At 41.5% G+C, this 16,211-nt stretch overlaps 1 protein-coding gene across 16 annotated transcripts in view; it reads left to right on the top strand.

Moving 5' to 3' along the window:
• The window catches only part of LOC109684825 (serine/threonine-protein phosphatase with EF-hands 1), a 332,462-nt gene extending 325,679 nt beyond the window's left edge, over window positions 1-6,783 (top strand). For 14 of the 16 annotated variants that reach the window (XM_074064238.1, XM_074064241.1, XM_074064240.1 and 11 more), the window contains 3 exons: window positions 3,847-4,010; window positions 5,042-5,126; window positions 6,146-6,783. In XM_074064238.1, coding sequence (XP_073920339.1) covers window positions 3,847-4,010; window positions 5,042-5,126; window positions 6,146-6,363 — 467 coding nt within the window. In that variant the 3' untranslated portion in view covers window positions 6,364-6,783. The remainder of the gene's footprint in view (window positions 1-3,846; window positions 4,011-5,041; window positions 5,127-6,145) is intronic. The other 2 variants (XM_074064244.1, XM_074064243.1) reach the window with 2 other exon arrangements.
• The last annotated feature ends 9,428 nt before the right edge of the window (window positions 6,784-16,211 follow it).

The raw sequence follows: 16,211 nt of genomic DNA, 5'->3' as shown, positions 1-16,211 counted from the left end.
TTCCTTGGGATTTCAGTTCTCCATTTTTGCTAGAAAGGAATGATAGAGAAAAAACAAACTTAAATCCATCGTTCACTCAAACCAGGCATATATCTTCTTTTCAGTAAGATTCAATTAAAAAAACTAACAACTCTGAATTAGACTTCTGTCCTGGTAGTATACTAAGAAACAGCTAGATTCAGGAGGATGCAGAATTTTAATACATTTATCAACTTCACAGTATGGGAAACCTTTTAGCTACATCTCCACTCCTTATGAAAGATGATTTGAGTCAGGCATGTTGGTACACACTTGTAATCCCAGCACTGAGGAGTTTGAGACAGGAGGATTGCAAATTTGAGGCAAAAAAAAAAAGATTTGAATCCTATTCTGGAGCATGGAGCAACAAGCAAGCACAAAAGGCTGGATTGTCTTTGGACAAATGCTAATATTTGTATAGCAATCATCCTAGACTAAACTCTAGTATAGTGCAAAAATGGAAAAGCTGAATTTGGGACTTCCACATTATTATTCCACCCTTAAAGTGATGAATTTACTATAAAGTCTTTAATGTTCTTTACCTCTAATAAGCAAATCCTTCTTTGAGGGAAGCAGCCCTAATTTTCACCACTAGTATATCCCAAGGTTAAGATCAACCAATATGAGCTTACAACCAAAGATTACCAAACAAAGAAGGAAATGAGGTATGATGAATAGCAGTCAGCAGAAAGAACAAACAGATCTTGTTCCCCAAGGACATCAGATTTTGGTATTATCAAATATCAAATATAAAATGTAAAAAATGAAAACAAATAAAAGGATCACAAACATACACTTGAAAATTATTTAAAGAAGCAGCAAGTAGCTGTAAAAGTACACTTGTTAAAATAAAGAGAAAGCATAATGGATGGGTTAATGAGAAGATTAGATACTGCTCAAGAATTACAAAGATTAGCAGGTATGAATAGGAAGAGCTGGGTGTAGTGGCACATACCTGTGTTCCAGGTACTTGATATATGGAGGCAGGAGAATCATGAGTTTGAGGCCAGCTGGGGCCAAAGTAGTGGTGAGACCATGTCTCAAAACCATGGGGTCAGAGCTCAAGTCACATTGCTTGCTAGCATGCGTAAGACTGTAGATTCAATCCCTAGTACCATAAAAAAAGTGTCATGAACAGTGAGGCCAGCCTGGGTTAAGTATTGAGACCCTGTCTCAAAAATAAATTCTTCTTTTCAATTGGAAATGAGAAATGTACTTCAGAATAACCCTTGGATCAAAGAAGAGATGACAATGGAAATTAGAATGCTGAAACTTAATGATAATGAAATGACATTTAAAACTTATAGAATGCAAATGAGATATTAATAACTTTGAATACATATATTTTAAAAGATGAAAGTGTTATTATCAAAGTAAAAGCACAGTTCTTTGAAGAGACTAGTAAAATTGATAAAACTCTGGTGCGAAAGAGAAAAAGAAAGAGCTTACAGCTTACACAAGTGAGAGAGCACATGTGCTCAAACACATATAAGCAATGCCAAGATTGAAAGAGATTATTATTACAGATGTTATAAACATTAAAAGGATCATAAGATGTATTATGAAAAGTTTTGTGCCTATGAATTCAAACTTTAGATCAAAAGGACACACGTTTATGTGTTTTAGGAATACACACACACACACACACACACACACACACACACACACACTAAAACTGACACAAAAAAAGCTAATAGCCAAAATGAGATTTCTTACACATGACAGGAAGGATGAGATCTGTGGCATATTAAAGACGGTTTAGTTATTCCTCCATCGATACATGTATGAATATGGAATATTGAAACCTGTTGAAGTCATTTTAAGAGAGGTAGTAGGGAAAGAGGGAGAATAATGGAGAGGATGAAACAAATTGGGGCATAATACATGTATATATGGAAATATCACAACGAACCCCCCCATAACTATCACATACTAATAAAACATTTTTAAAAATAAAGAATGGATAACCAGTAAAAGGTGATCAATTATTAAAAGGGAAAAAAAGAGAACTCTTTATTTTATTTTATTTTTTTTCATTTTTCTTTTATTATTCATATGTGCATACAAGGCTTGCGTCATTTCTCCCCCCTGCCCCCACCCCCTCCCTTACCACCCACTCCGCCCCCTCCCTCTCCCCCCCCCAATACCCAGCAGAAACTATTTTGCCCTTATTTAAGAGAACTCTTTAAAAGATAAAGGAATAGCGAGTATAGGGTAGAGCTGCTATTTCTGAGAGAGAGAGCATGCAAGTGAGCCCAAGGAAGGAACAAATTTCGGAGAATCTTTTACTGCCAACCAAAGCTGAGATTCAGACCTCATTGGAGAGGGCATGGCTGTGGCCCACTGCATGGGGCAGGATAATCCTTTGTATTGTGTTGTTGATCTTCAGCTAGTGGGCCAGGCTAGAGAGGATGGAGCCACCCACTGTGGTTCCAGTGAAAGTCACTAGAAGGGTGGGTGTCATTGCATTTTCCACACACCATTAAGACAAAATAACTGGAAAAATACTTGAAAAAAATCGAATCTGTTCTGAACATGGACAGACTGTTCTCCTTATCATTATTCCCTAAACAATACACTATAACAACTATATATGTAGCATTTACATTGTATTAGGAACAGTAAGTAATCTAGAGCTGATTTAAAGGGTGCCAGAGGCTATAAGTAGGTTATGTGCAAATACTATGTCATTTTTATATAAGGAACTTGAGAATCCTCAGATTGTTGTATCCATGGAGGGCTTCTGCATCCAGTCACTCACAGATATCAAGGAAAAACTGTATATCAAAGACCTTAAAAGTACATAATAAAATATTGGAATTTCACTTGTAGGAGTGATCCTAAGGAAAGGTGGAAACTGTTTATAGCCATTAAAACAGTGTATTAATGTTTATATGTTTACTAACATAGATCTACATAGATAAACATAGATCATAAACTTACTAAAACATTGGTTATTCATAGTTTAATGCTAGTAAAAAATAGAGTAAATATTTTGTGTGTTTTACCATATATACTACATGTCTATAAAACATGCTAAAGTACAATGTATATTTGATTTTAACAAAGAGAAACTATATATACATTTATGTATAAATATGTTTGCATAGGTAAAGATGGGAAGTATCAACATTATTTCCTGTTTATTCAAAGTCATTTAAGTGGTGAGGGTGGTGGGGCATGCCTGTAATTGCAGCACTTGGAAGGCATAGGCAGGACGATCACAGGCTTGAGGGAACCTTAGCTACATCGTAAGTTCAAGACCAGCCTGAGCTACATGACAAGCCCCTGTCCCAAAAAAGCAATGGCTGGGGATTCAGCCCAGTGATAGAATGCTTTCCTATAGTGCAGGAGGCCCTGGATTCCACTTTAAAAAAAAAATTCAAATGAGCATATCTTTACTAGTTAGAAAAAATAAAAATAGTTGGGATTTCAAAACTTCCATATGTGTTGGGGGGAAAGCAAATTAGATGAGAAAATTGATGGATAATATACTAAAATATTAAAATTAAGTTACTAATCCTTTGTATTGTTTTGCTTCCACATCTTCTATAAAAAGCATACATTATTTTGTTAATCAAAACAAGGGAAAAATCTAGCCAAAATGAGATTTCTTACACATGACAGGAAGGATGGGATCTGGGGAATATTAAAATCTATCTTTAGTTATTCCTCCAGAGCTCAGGCACCTGGTAGGACAGATCATGGAGGAAAGCAGGTCCCAGGCTTCAAAACCCTAAGCTGCCCAATGACTCTGCCCAGGAACTTGCATTTTTTGGTCAAATTATATACAAATTATATGGGCTTTCTCATTGTCGTTGTTGTTAGGAAAAATTTCAGTGGCCCAGTGGGCTTTTTCTATGGAAAGCACTTTGGGGCTGAACTTACCATGGAGATCCCTGAGCTCACATCTGGTAAACACAGATGAAGATGGAAATGTTGACTATATGTCCAGCTTCCAGGATATCCACATTGAAAAACCTGTGAAAAAGGCAAGTGACACTTAGTGCCAGCTAAAATCTGGCTAGAGCAAAACATCCTTGCAGCAACTTCTAAATAATTTAGTGCTTTGCCAAATTGGGAGTAGAGTCACCTAACGGATGGGAATGATCTGTTCAGGGAATTTGTATATTCTCTTTACAATAGGCAAAAGGAAAAATGAAAAGGCTCTGGCAAGCAAACCCATGTCACATATGGGATTCTTATTTCAGGTGCTGTCCCACCTGAGGTCAGATGTGCATTCATTCTTTCATGCAAAACACATTTTTAAAATACTGAACATGTTTCCTTAACTATGTATAGACTTGCTGACATGACCCAGAATGTGCCTTAAAGAATGGGAACACCCCGGGGAGAGTAATCAGATTCCAGACCTTGTTAGTGAGAAGTTCATCAGCAATTTGTTAGAACATGAAGCTGATTGAAGTGGGACTTGGGCAATCATTAGCAGGGAAGGTGAGAATATTAGGGAAAGGAAATAAAAATGCAGGTTGGAAACTAAAATATCCATAGGAAGGAGACTTTAACTTCACTTCAGAGGCAGTTTACCATGGCGACTCAGATCATAGGCCTTGGTTGAGGAAGCTAAGGTTCAAATCTCATTTAATAACTATGGGATCTTTGGGAAAATTGTGTTATCTGTTTTCTAATCTGTAAAATGGACATAATAGTTCTGTTCCCATTCCTAAGGGCTGTAAAGGACTGAATGAAATGATCCATATAAAGCTTTCTTTAAATGTTGGCAGTCGTTATTTACTGCTGCCATATTTACTTTGGTTCACTGAGGAACACAAGGCCTGTAGTGTGAATAAAGATGGGAGGCCAAGGGAAAGCTTGCCTTCTCAAATTTCTACTTAAATCACTAATTGGAATTGGTGGGCTTGCTCAGTGGTAGAGCACTTGTCTAGCATATTCACAAGACCCTGGGTTCTATCCCCAAAGAATTGGTAAGGGTGTTTTCTATTTGTTACATTTGCTATCATTAATTCTAAATGTTTTAACACTTAGAAAATCTTCATTTTAGGTTAAATCTCCTATAGTTGAATCTCTGTACAGATACCGATCTGACCTGAAAATCATATTTAATATCATTGATTCTGATCACTCAGGTAAATAAAGTTTGATTAGTTCAGTAGTGATAGAAAGCAAAGGCTAGTTTGTTTCTCCATAATTAGAACTTTGTTTTCATGTGTTTCATTATTCATCCAAATTTGATGAAACTCAAGGGAAAAGTTGGACTCTATTTAATATTATTGTTATTTTAGCTGGCCACAGATTCTATATTCAAGATCACAGAGTTCCATAGAACCCTATGTACCCATTTGTCACCCCAGAATAGATCATTTTATAAATCACCAGATTCTGGTGATCATCTTTTCAGAGATGAACAGATAATTCACTTTCTATTTTAGTGTCTTGTCATTCCTAAATTTAAAAATCATCCCTAGAATTTTTTCTGTTTTGAGGACTGCAAAATGTGAAAATTCATTTTCTATTTTGATTTGATGCACAAGTACTTATTTCGAAACTTAAAAAAAAATCAGGGCTGGGAATATAGCTCACTGATAAGGGTGCTTGCCTTAGTAATACATGAGGCCCTGGATTCCATTCTCAGCACTGTGCTCACCATCTACACAGATGGAAAATCAATACTCTCCTACTGCAGAGACCTTTGAACATCAAAAAGACAGTAACTGATGCTTGAAAGTAAATCAATATAAAAAGGGCAACACCCTTGTTTGAAATCCTCTTATTAACTCCCAAGGTACCATATACCTCTGCTTTGATGTTGCTTTCCTCTCTGCCATCCTTTCATGACCCCCACTCTTAGATTTTAGTTCTTGTTATTTCTGTAATACATTTAATCCCACAATCCACCTCCCCTCTCTGTTTCTTCACTGTTCACTCTTTCTGGCATTAGTATAACGTTAGGATTTTCTGTACTTAAATGTGATGTACGTTTAATTGTTTTTTACAATTAGGATCTTACTCTTCTGTTTCCTTCAGTGTTTTGATGTTCAGGCATATTAGTGATATTCTAGTTGGGATGATTCAGTGTGACTTCCCCACTCTTCCCTTACGTGAGTCTTGAAATGAACACTCACTGCCTTCTTCTATTTTCTTTTAGGCCTGATCTCCATGGAAGAACTTCGGACCATGTGGAAACTTTTCAGTGCTCACTACAATGTTTGTATTGATGATTTGCAAGTTGATGAGCTCGCCAACATAATGGACTTAAACAAAGATGGAAGCATTGACTTTAATGAGTTTTTAAAGGCTTTCTATGTAGTGCATAAATATGATAACTTGAACAAATCAAACACCAACGTTGCTAATGATGAATGAAGACCACCCTCAACCTCTTTTTAAACAGCTGAACCTGAGTTCCAGTGTTTTCTAGGGTACTTGAAATTCACAGTAATAGAGAAAAGTAGGCTCCAGTTCATGACACAAACACATGCACAGAATGAGTGTTGGAAGTCCTTAGCAAACTGTTTTTGTAAAAGAATAGGTTAAACATCAGCTGATAGGATTTACCTCCAGTGTTAGGACCCACACATTGCCAGTGAGGAATTGAGTTTGAGCCTAGTGTGGATCTCTTGGATGCTAACTCACCTGGAGACCAGAGCAATTTGGAATCATACTGAAAGGAACTCACAGGGCACCAGAGACAACATTAAGTGCAACATTTGTGAATGACCGAAGAATGGGAGGGGGAATACCAAACTATTAATGGAATAAACTATTTCCAGCTTTAAACTGTAATCTTTCTCTGAGATTCCATAAGTGAGTGATTCTTTTTTTTCACATTTTTTAGGATATATTCATTATACAGGAGAGGATTCACAGTGACAATTCTGATTAGACTTATATTGTACATTATTTACATTACCCCCATCATCTCTCCCCCTTAACCTCCTCCCTGCCCCACTTAAAGCAATTACAAGAGGTTTCTTAGTTCTGTTTCATACTGATATACAAAGTCCATGTATCATATATTGTCACTTTCATCTCCTTCCTCCCCACTTCTCCCTCCCACTAGTACCCCCTCCCATACCCACATTGTACCAATTTTACAGTCCTGTTTTTCACTATTAATATTTAAGCTGATGTTCAGAGGGGTGTCTCAATGTGTGCCCACTATGGGTATACTTTACTTTGCTCTGTTCCACCCCTTGCATTACTCTCCTTTACCTCTTTACTTCCCACCCTCCCCCCATTTTTCAACACCTTTCAGTACACATCCTTATATCCTCTACCTTCACATCTTATGTTATGTGATATAACTGATGCTATATCATTCTCTGTTCCTTTCCCTCTTTCCCCGAGTTGCATAGAGTAGTTCCACTATTACAGACATGTTCTACATCTGAATTTGTATATGATCATGCTTGGTTTTGTGTATATGTTTGTCTATCTTTGGATCTATCTTCCATGTATGAGAGAAAACATGTGGCCTTTGTGTTTCTGATCTTGGCTTACTTCACTTAACAATGGTTAATTGCATCCATTTACCTTCGAACCACATGTAATTATTCCTTATGGCTGGGTAATACTCCATTGTGTATATATACTACATTTTCTTGATCCGTTTAAGGCTAGCGAGCCATTCTGCCTAGTAAGCCTAGTGAGTGATTTTTTAATTGTGGGGGAAAGTACCCTTTAGAGATGGGTACCATATCAGATTATGAAAATTATTTTCATTTCTGTTGGAGATGTAAAATCAATAATTTTTAAGTTTAGGTGAATAGACTATTTCCTTAAGAGAGACATAATTTACTAAAGCTCACTCAAGAACAAAAGAGTCTGTAGAAACATACAGCCATTGAAGAACATGATGGCTTTGTAATGGGTCAATGTGGCTAGGGTGAACATCCTTTCTCAGAATTCCCTTTCTTGCTGTTTCTGATTAGGGAGGGCCACAAGGGAAATTCTTGAGATTTGGTTGCAAAAGGGAAGCATTAGCCATTTTGTAGGTCAACCATGCTGATATAGAGACTCACCTTGTTGGCATGCTCTAACTTCTGCTGGATTTTCTATCCGCTTCATTGATTTCTGCACTGTGTATGTGTGCTTAACCCCAAGATGCAGAGCCCTCGATCTTGCCAGAAACCCCCATCACCAGGGTCAGAGGCAGTAAGAATGGACATAAGCGTCAGTTCCTTCCTATGGGGTGCCAGTGTTTCTGTGTGGCAGGGGGAGGAGTTCAGCTGGCTTCTGATCTTTCTGACTGCCTGCCTGCTCTGTGAATCTCAAACTCCAGCACCAGACATGGACACCACAGCTTAACCAGCTCCCACATTTGCAGAAGGCACTTCTATTGATTCTATATATACATAGAATCACTGTATATAGACAGAATCAGTATATACATATATAAAGTCATGTGTCCACAATGACAGGGATACATTCTGAGAAATGCATCATTAGTTAATTTCATCACTGTGTGAACATCATAGAGTGTTTTTAAGACTAAAACAGCTATATGTCACTGGGCAGTATAATCTCATGAGACCAATATCATACATGCAGTCTGTCATTGGCCAAAATGTACTTATGTGGCACATAACTATATGTTTCCTACTGGTCTGTCTCTGGTTGAACACTGATACAGAATTTAATTCTGAGAGTAGATCCAGAAAAAGAAAGTTTTAAGCATGAGTGCTCTGAGTTGGTCCTGGATTTTCTGGAGTTAGTTCTGAAATTCGATTAGATTTAAAAGCACTTTCCAGTGCTAAAGAAATTGCTTGGAATCCATGGCATGAAGTAGCAAAATAGTCAAATTATCACCATTTATTAAGAACCCAAAAAGCAAGACTAAGAGACCAAATATTTGCTACTTTAGAACATTTTAGTCAAAATACATTTAGTAGGGTTGGTTGGTTGGTTGGTGAAAAACTTGAAGAAAATGATCAACACAGTGCTTTAAATTCCCAGCTCAAGGCATTCGTAAAGGACCTGAAAGTTTCTGTGACTACCCTGAGTGGGGGAAAAACCTTGTCTCATATAGCCATGGGGTTGAGATTTCTGAAACTCAGAATCTAATTCTGGGAACAATTGAGTGACAACATATAATAAATTCCTGACCTCACAGGGTCTTTGCTATGACTTGATTGTCCAGTCCAAATATCTGTTGACATCTAATTGCCATTGTTAAGAGGTGGGACCTTTAAGAGGTGATTAGGAGATGAAGGCTTTGACCTAACGAATGAATTAGTGCCATTATCATGGTTCCTGATTAAAAAAAATGAGTTTGACCCAATTTTCCTTCTCTCTGTCTCACATGAGCTTGCTTGCCCTCTGCCATGTTTTGATGCAACACAAAGGCCCTCGCCAGATGCCAGTATCATGTTATTGGATTTACCACCCTCTGGAACCGTAAGCCAAATATACTTCTATTGATTATTAATTACTCGGTCTGTGGTTTTCTGTTTTAGCATCAGAATAAAAGACTAAATTTCTTTTGTTGAAGTGAGGGGTCATTGGGAAGAAATGGCATTGTGAAAATTAGAATGAGGACCCATGGACAGGCTCTGATTCACATCTTTTGTAAGACAAGCAGCGCTTCTATCTCTGCCTGAGGAATTGCTCTCCCTTTTTCCTGAAGGACCTGTAATGGCCTCCCCTGAGGCAGTCACCTTGTAAGGCACTACTGAATCCTTGGAACTTACCACCACCACCTCCCTCCATTTGCCAATAAGAGTGAAAACAAACAAAGACGAAGTGATAACAATGATACATAAATAGAGAGTAAATGGAGTCCAAGTGTTCTAAAATCTTTTCTTTGTCCAGAAACAGCAACAATGAACATTAGATTGGGATAATTAAGAAATGCATAGTATAACCTCCAGAATAAGGGAAATAAAGAAATAGCAGAGGCATATCAATTTATAGAGGGAAAATGGAATAATAATTTTTAAAATAAGTCAATAAAAGGAAGCAATAAAGAGACAAGTCAAATACTAATATGGTAGATTTAAAGTCAAGCATAAAAATAACTGCCCAATGGCTTTTATATTTTAAAAGCATTTTCAACTAAAACTTAGGCTTCTGCAGGAATTTAGCATAAAGTAGCCAGACCCAGCTGACCCACCAGCCATCTGAAGATACCTGAGTGAATTCAGCTGAGCTGACCTGAGCCCAATCCAGGCCAGAACTGCTCAGCTGAACCTAGGCCAAACTGCTGATGTACCAAATTATGTCTAAATAAGTGTTTTTAAGATAGGAAATTTTAGGGTGGTTTATAATGTGTCAAGAGCTAAATAAAAAGGTAATTGATATCTACAAGTGGAGTGCTGTCCTAACAAAAACTGAAATATGTGTCATTGGCTTTGTGACAAGGCATTAGGGCAGAGGTTGGAAAAGCAGTGAGGAAACAGCAGAGGGTGAAAAATTAGCTAGGAAACTACTCCCACAGGCTACAGAAGTGTTATGTGGCTTTGAAACAATTTTCAAAACTGTAGTGTATGGTAGCATGGGAGATAGAAAAGGCTCCAAAGATCTTTGGGTCTGTGAATGTGGCTCAGTGGTACTGAAGTCTGGAAACAAAGCATCCTCCAGAGACTGCAGAGCTGTAAGAAGCTATGGGGATAGGGGGGCAGGTAGACTGTGTCCAGGGGCCATTCATATGAGAATTGGTGCCGTTGAGATGATGCCTTGGTGACCACCCCCATTCACATTCTCCTCTCCTGGCTACCCAGTTGGGCCCTTAGCTGTGTACAGCTCAAGAGATAATAAATAGGAAGGGGGTAGAAATCCTGAGCCAAAGTATGAAGTCCCTAAACACCCCCAAATATAAATAGAAACTCTGAGACTCTGTGTTACTTACTTCACCAACATGACTACTCATTTCTGCCAAGATTTCTGTGAACAATAAATTCAGTCTCGTTTAATTATAGCATAGATCTGCGGCTGCCTCCATGAGCCTCCAAAGTGCACCTTGAAATATACCATCTGAAGTACCTCCCAGTGTAGGGAGGAGGAGGGCATAGGAAATGGGTGTTCTGCAGGTGCCTTTGGTCACACCACACACTGGACCACTCTTGTGGGGACCTCAGAAAAGCTCATGCTTGCTGGGTGTTTGCCTTCCTCCGGCTTCCCCCAACACCCCCCTAGATAACTTCACCCCACAAGCTCCTTAAACATATTAGTTGCCTGCCTGCTTCAGGCCCTTTGCACTGACTGTGACTGTTCCCTCTGCCTAGCTCTCTCTTCCCCCAGGCCTTGCCTGCCTCAGACCCTCACTTTTTGGGGAGTCTCATCAAGTCCTGCTAATCAGAGTTCCTCTCTAATCGTCACATCCAATAGCGACTGCCCTGACCCCAGGCCTCCTTGTCCTTTTCTCTGCTTTGTCCTGACTATGGCACTTGTCACTCCCTGGCACATTATGTATCTAATTATTCCTTCCTTCCTTGCCTGGATGGCGGGGAGGAGTAACACATTGGTCTGAGCTAGGGAGACACAGAGATGGTCTTGGGATCACCCAGCTGTCCTATACCACACAGCACATGCTTTGACAGTTTAAACTCTTGCAAAGCCTTTGCTCCATGGCCTCCAACTTCCTGCAGGTGAGTATTTTACTCATCTTTGACCTGAAAGGGGGGTGCCCATCACTCCCAGGAGGCAACTTAGAAGGATCAACAGGCTCCCAGCTGATGCACAAGCCCTCCCTGCAGGCAGCCCCTTGCATTGCTGAGCAAACATGGCCGCTCTGGTGTGTGTGGGTTTTGGGGGGCAGAGGCTGGGATTTAAGGGCACAGAACACAGGTTGTACTATGGTCTCTCTATTTGGCCAAGCACTGGCATTTTGCAGGCTGCTTTGCTGGCCCGGCTCCTGCTCCTTCCACATTCTGCAGTTCCACCACCATATACACTGCCAAGCCTGCATTGGCTCAGTGTGTGGAGTGAACACTTATTCCCTCTGGGCTCCAATATGACTCCTCACTGGTGACTGTCTTTCTTTTGTCTCCTTCCCCTGCTAGGCATGGAATCTCTGTACACTCCTTGGCCTGGCCCAGCCCCTCCCATACACGTGTGGCAACAGCACTAAGCCGGTAGACAGTCTACCTGGGTCCTGGACAGAAGCACACATCCAGCATGGCAGGGCTTCAGTCAGCAGCCTAGCCCCCAAGGGAGCTCCCTTTACAGAATGAAAAGCCAAGATTTTGCTGGTGAGATTCGGGCTGCAAGGGCAGCTGAGCCTATTCCTGTTGCATCACAAGGGTTGATTTAGCATGGCTGCTTCCTCTCATGCCTGTATAAATGCCTTGTCTCACCTACCACCATGTGTGATGCCCTCTCCAAATCTCCCCAGCCTGCTCGGGGCTGCTGCTCTGGAGCTCTTGTGGTTAATGAGGGAGGGAGAAGTGCAGGGGGCTCTTTCCTGCCTCTGCAGAGGAAAGGCAGAGCCTGCAGAAGCAAGGTAGAGGTGAGAGGGCCATGGCCCCGAGATGCCTGTGCCTCCCTTGAGCCGCAGTGGCCTCAGATGCTTACAAGGGAAATGTTCATACCCAGATTAGCTTCCTAGTCTTTATTTTTAAATCCCGCCCCCCAGCTGACTAAAGGCTTACAAAGGAAGATGTGACAATCATTTGCTCTTATTCCAAATGAGCTATCATTCAGGGTCCAGGGAAGTGTAATAGAGCTGGGCTCAAGGTGGTCACAAAGAATGTGTGGCCCCTTGGCAAGTCCCCAGATTTTGCTGGGCTGCGTCATGGAGCTCCTCAGAAGCTGAGGGCTGCAAGTTGGTCTCAGGGGGCTGTTCTGGACAACAGTGGAGATCTGGATGCCATGGATCATCACCTGCACATGTACACGGAGAACATACAGCTACCTTGCCTTGATCCCAGAAGTGTGTCACTCCTGCCACACTGCCTTCTCTGAGGCCAATCCCATTTCTACAGGTAATTCTCCACGGCAGACACCTGGAGGGAGGCACAAGTTCTTTTCTGGACAAAGGAATAAAAACCAAAACTCCTGGTGGGAGTGGACATTTAGTTTTGGATGTTTGGCCTTTGAACCCCCTTCCTTTGTCCAGGGGATCTCCACATTGTGAGGTTGCCCCATATCCAACGTAGAAAGCAGAACTCTCGGCCAATGGCCTCCCTTCCCCTCATGCAGAACTCCTGACAGAGTGTCACCTTGCATTGACAGCTAGTGGCTATATTTTGCAATCCATTCTGGAGAATGTGTACAAGTCATTATATTATTTCTGAAAGAGCACACATGATGGCCCTAGTGGCAATGTCCAGCATATTTGTGGTACATGTCCCAACACACGAGCCTGGAAACACTGGTGAGTGATGGAGGGTTTTGCCCCAGTTCAATAGCTCTAAAGCTGATGATGTGTGCTTAGCCAGTGTTCCTTAAGGAGCTTACTTCTTATTTAACTCAGGTAGAGTTGATTACTATTTTTTGAAAATAACAACTGGGACATATGGCAAAGAGTGACATCAAGACCATGAGATTAGAGGCAGTTACTGGGATTGCTCCTTGACGAATTCATCCTGGTTTTGCATCTTTCAAAAAGGCATTGTGGAACCACAACCATTCCTCATGCCCAACACACACACACAAAGCTTGGTCAACCCAAAGACATGCCCTGTGCTAAGCCTGGCACCTCTGCTGCACCCGCTGGAGGTGTAAGACTCAGGTAGCCACCTGCTGAGAAATGGGCCAAAGCTGCCCAGGACTTAGGATTGAGATATGAATGTCACCACAGATCAGCATGAGGAATACTTACCTCAGTAGGTAGCGAATGTCCTTCCTGAGTTCTCCAAAAACTAACAGGGTGCTTTTAGTCATCTGTCCCTTGCCAGTCCAAGGTTCTGCATGCCTATGAATGCCTTGCCATAGTAGGCATGCAAAAATGCTTGTGGGTTCATTCATTTTTTCAGAATAGCTTACATATTACAGTAGGCACAGGGACAAATCACATGACTTCAGAGTTCACTGGTTGTAATTATTGCACTCTTTCTAAGAAGGCCATTTTGCCAAAACTGTACATATGCTCATTTAAAAAGGTAGGTTTTTTCTTTTATTGCAGTACTGGGATTTGGACTCAGGGCCTGGCACGTGCCAGGCACTCTACCACTTGTGCCATACAATCAGGCCTTTTTGCTTTATTTTTCAAATAGGGTGTTGCTTTGATGCCAGGGCTGGTCTGGGTTTTCCTCCTCCTATTTATAGTAGTCACATTCCCGGATGACAGGTGCATACTACCATGTTCAGCATATTATTAGGCAAGATGGGGGGGGGGTCTCACTAATTGTTTGCATGGGCTGTCCTTGAGCCATGATCCTCCCCATCTCTACCTCCCAAGTACCTAAGATTACAGGCATGAACCACTTTGCCCAGATCATGGAAGTTTTCTGATGGAGTTTTCCCCTCCTCCAAACAATCAGTCAAACACACAACAATCTTAGTTGTTTTGCAGAACAGCATTAGTTTCTGGCCTTTTCATTCTTCAGAGAACTCTGGTAACTGAAGGCCCTGGCTTCAGCCTAAGTGGCTTTCTGAGGGAAACAAGGGCTCAAACACTGGGCTCAAAGAGGGCAAAAGTGCTGCTGTCTTTTCTCCTCACAGGGAGGGCTATCAGTGGCTATGTCCAGGAGAACAGAGGCATTCTGGGAACATGGTGCTCTCACATCTGTAAAGTACAGAGCAGATGGCAGTGACTTCAAAAGCTTAAGAGTCACCTTGAAAGATAATGGTGTACAGGGAGGGGTAGATGACTTTAGTGCCCTTTGATAAGAAGGAAGCAAAAAAGACAAAAGCTATTTGCCAGATTTGTACACACGCCAATAGAACTAACAGATGATTCTCCTGTAATTTTCATCAAGGGAGACCAAGCCTCCTGTCATCTTGTCCAGAAATAAGTGGCATCGATAAACTGAAAACTGTTTCTCTTGTCTCCTGATCTGGTGGGTTTTTTTTTTCCTTTTTACACAGGGAGCATTTAATCCTCTGTACCCAGGCAGCTAAGGCCTGACAATTCCCCCTTCCCATCACCATGTCTCAGAAGCATGGTAGACCCTCTGAGCGCCCAACAGACAGATTTCTATCCAGAGAGACACTGGGCATGACAGAGCCTCTGCTCCCCACTGGACCAACCCAGGGTTACCAGAGGGCACTCAAATGCCAGAAGCAGGTGAGCTCATGCAGGCTTAGTCCTGTGTCAGGCTGTAGGCCTCTTGTTCTTGTAGAAAGGCAAACTGAGGCACACAGAGGTTGACTTGCCTGCCCAAGATCACAGAGGTCCAGTGTCAGTGCTGAGATGCTGAACTTACCTCTGTGAAAGGCAGGGAGAGCAGGCGGTGGGGCAGCTGGCTGCTTTTCAACTGAAGATGTTAGAAGAAATGTTGGTTCCTGGCTCCACAGATGTGACCTCCAAGGCAGACATTCTAACCCTCATCCCCAGAAAAGGTCAATAGTGCCTTTTCGGCTCTGAGGGGGAAGACAGGAAAGAAGCCCCCTCCCATTGCCCTTGGGATTGGGGAGCATCCAGCCCAGACCTGATAGCCACAGGGACTATCACCACCCCCCTCAAACATCTTTCCTCAGCCTGGCCTCAGCTGCTCGCTAAAGGGATGTAGCCCAGGAAACCTCTTTTCCTTCTTGAAGCTGACAGCTTGATGCCTGTGGAAATGCAGTCCTATTTCAGGACTCATTTTAAAGAGGTTTCAAAGAGTGACTCGAAAGCTTGGGTGAATTGCTTATTACTGTTCCTCTCATTGCTGGCATCTAGCTGGGTGAGCCCAAACACAGCAGCTGTGGCTTTTCACGTCATTGACAGGCAGTTGATTGTTTTAAATTAGCACTGGGCTCAGTTTGGAATGCTTTAACTCTCTGGAACTTCTCCCAACCAGCAATAGGCACTCTCATGCCTCGTACCCTTCTTTATCTGTGTTTGAAATGATGCACAGGGAACCTATTGGGTGAATGACATCACTCTCTGACTCTTATGTCAGCAATGTCTTAAAGGCAGTTTTTTTCAAAGCCTATGATAAATAGTAGGAACCTGGGAAGCTGTGACCCGTGGATTCTCGGGCAAATGGCAGCAATCAAGCTAGTTAGTTGTCCTGAATCCACTACTGCTATGGCTCTCTGAGTGATGATCTCATCCTTTCCTGGGCAGGCAGGGTGTGAACAGGCAGGGCACTGCTCGTGCCCAGGGAGAGGGTACGTGTCAGACT

The sequence above is a fragment of the Castor canadensis genome, chromosome X (genome assembly GCF_047511655.1).
Source record: "Castor canadensis chromosome X, mCasCan1.hap1v2, whole genome shotgun sequence".
NCBI lineage: Eukaryota > Metazoa > Chordata > Mammalia > Rodentia > Castoridae > Castor > Castor canadensis.
The sequence above is the reverse complement of the archived record's forward strand: the minus strand, read 5'-3'. Positions and strand labels throughout refer to the sequence as shown.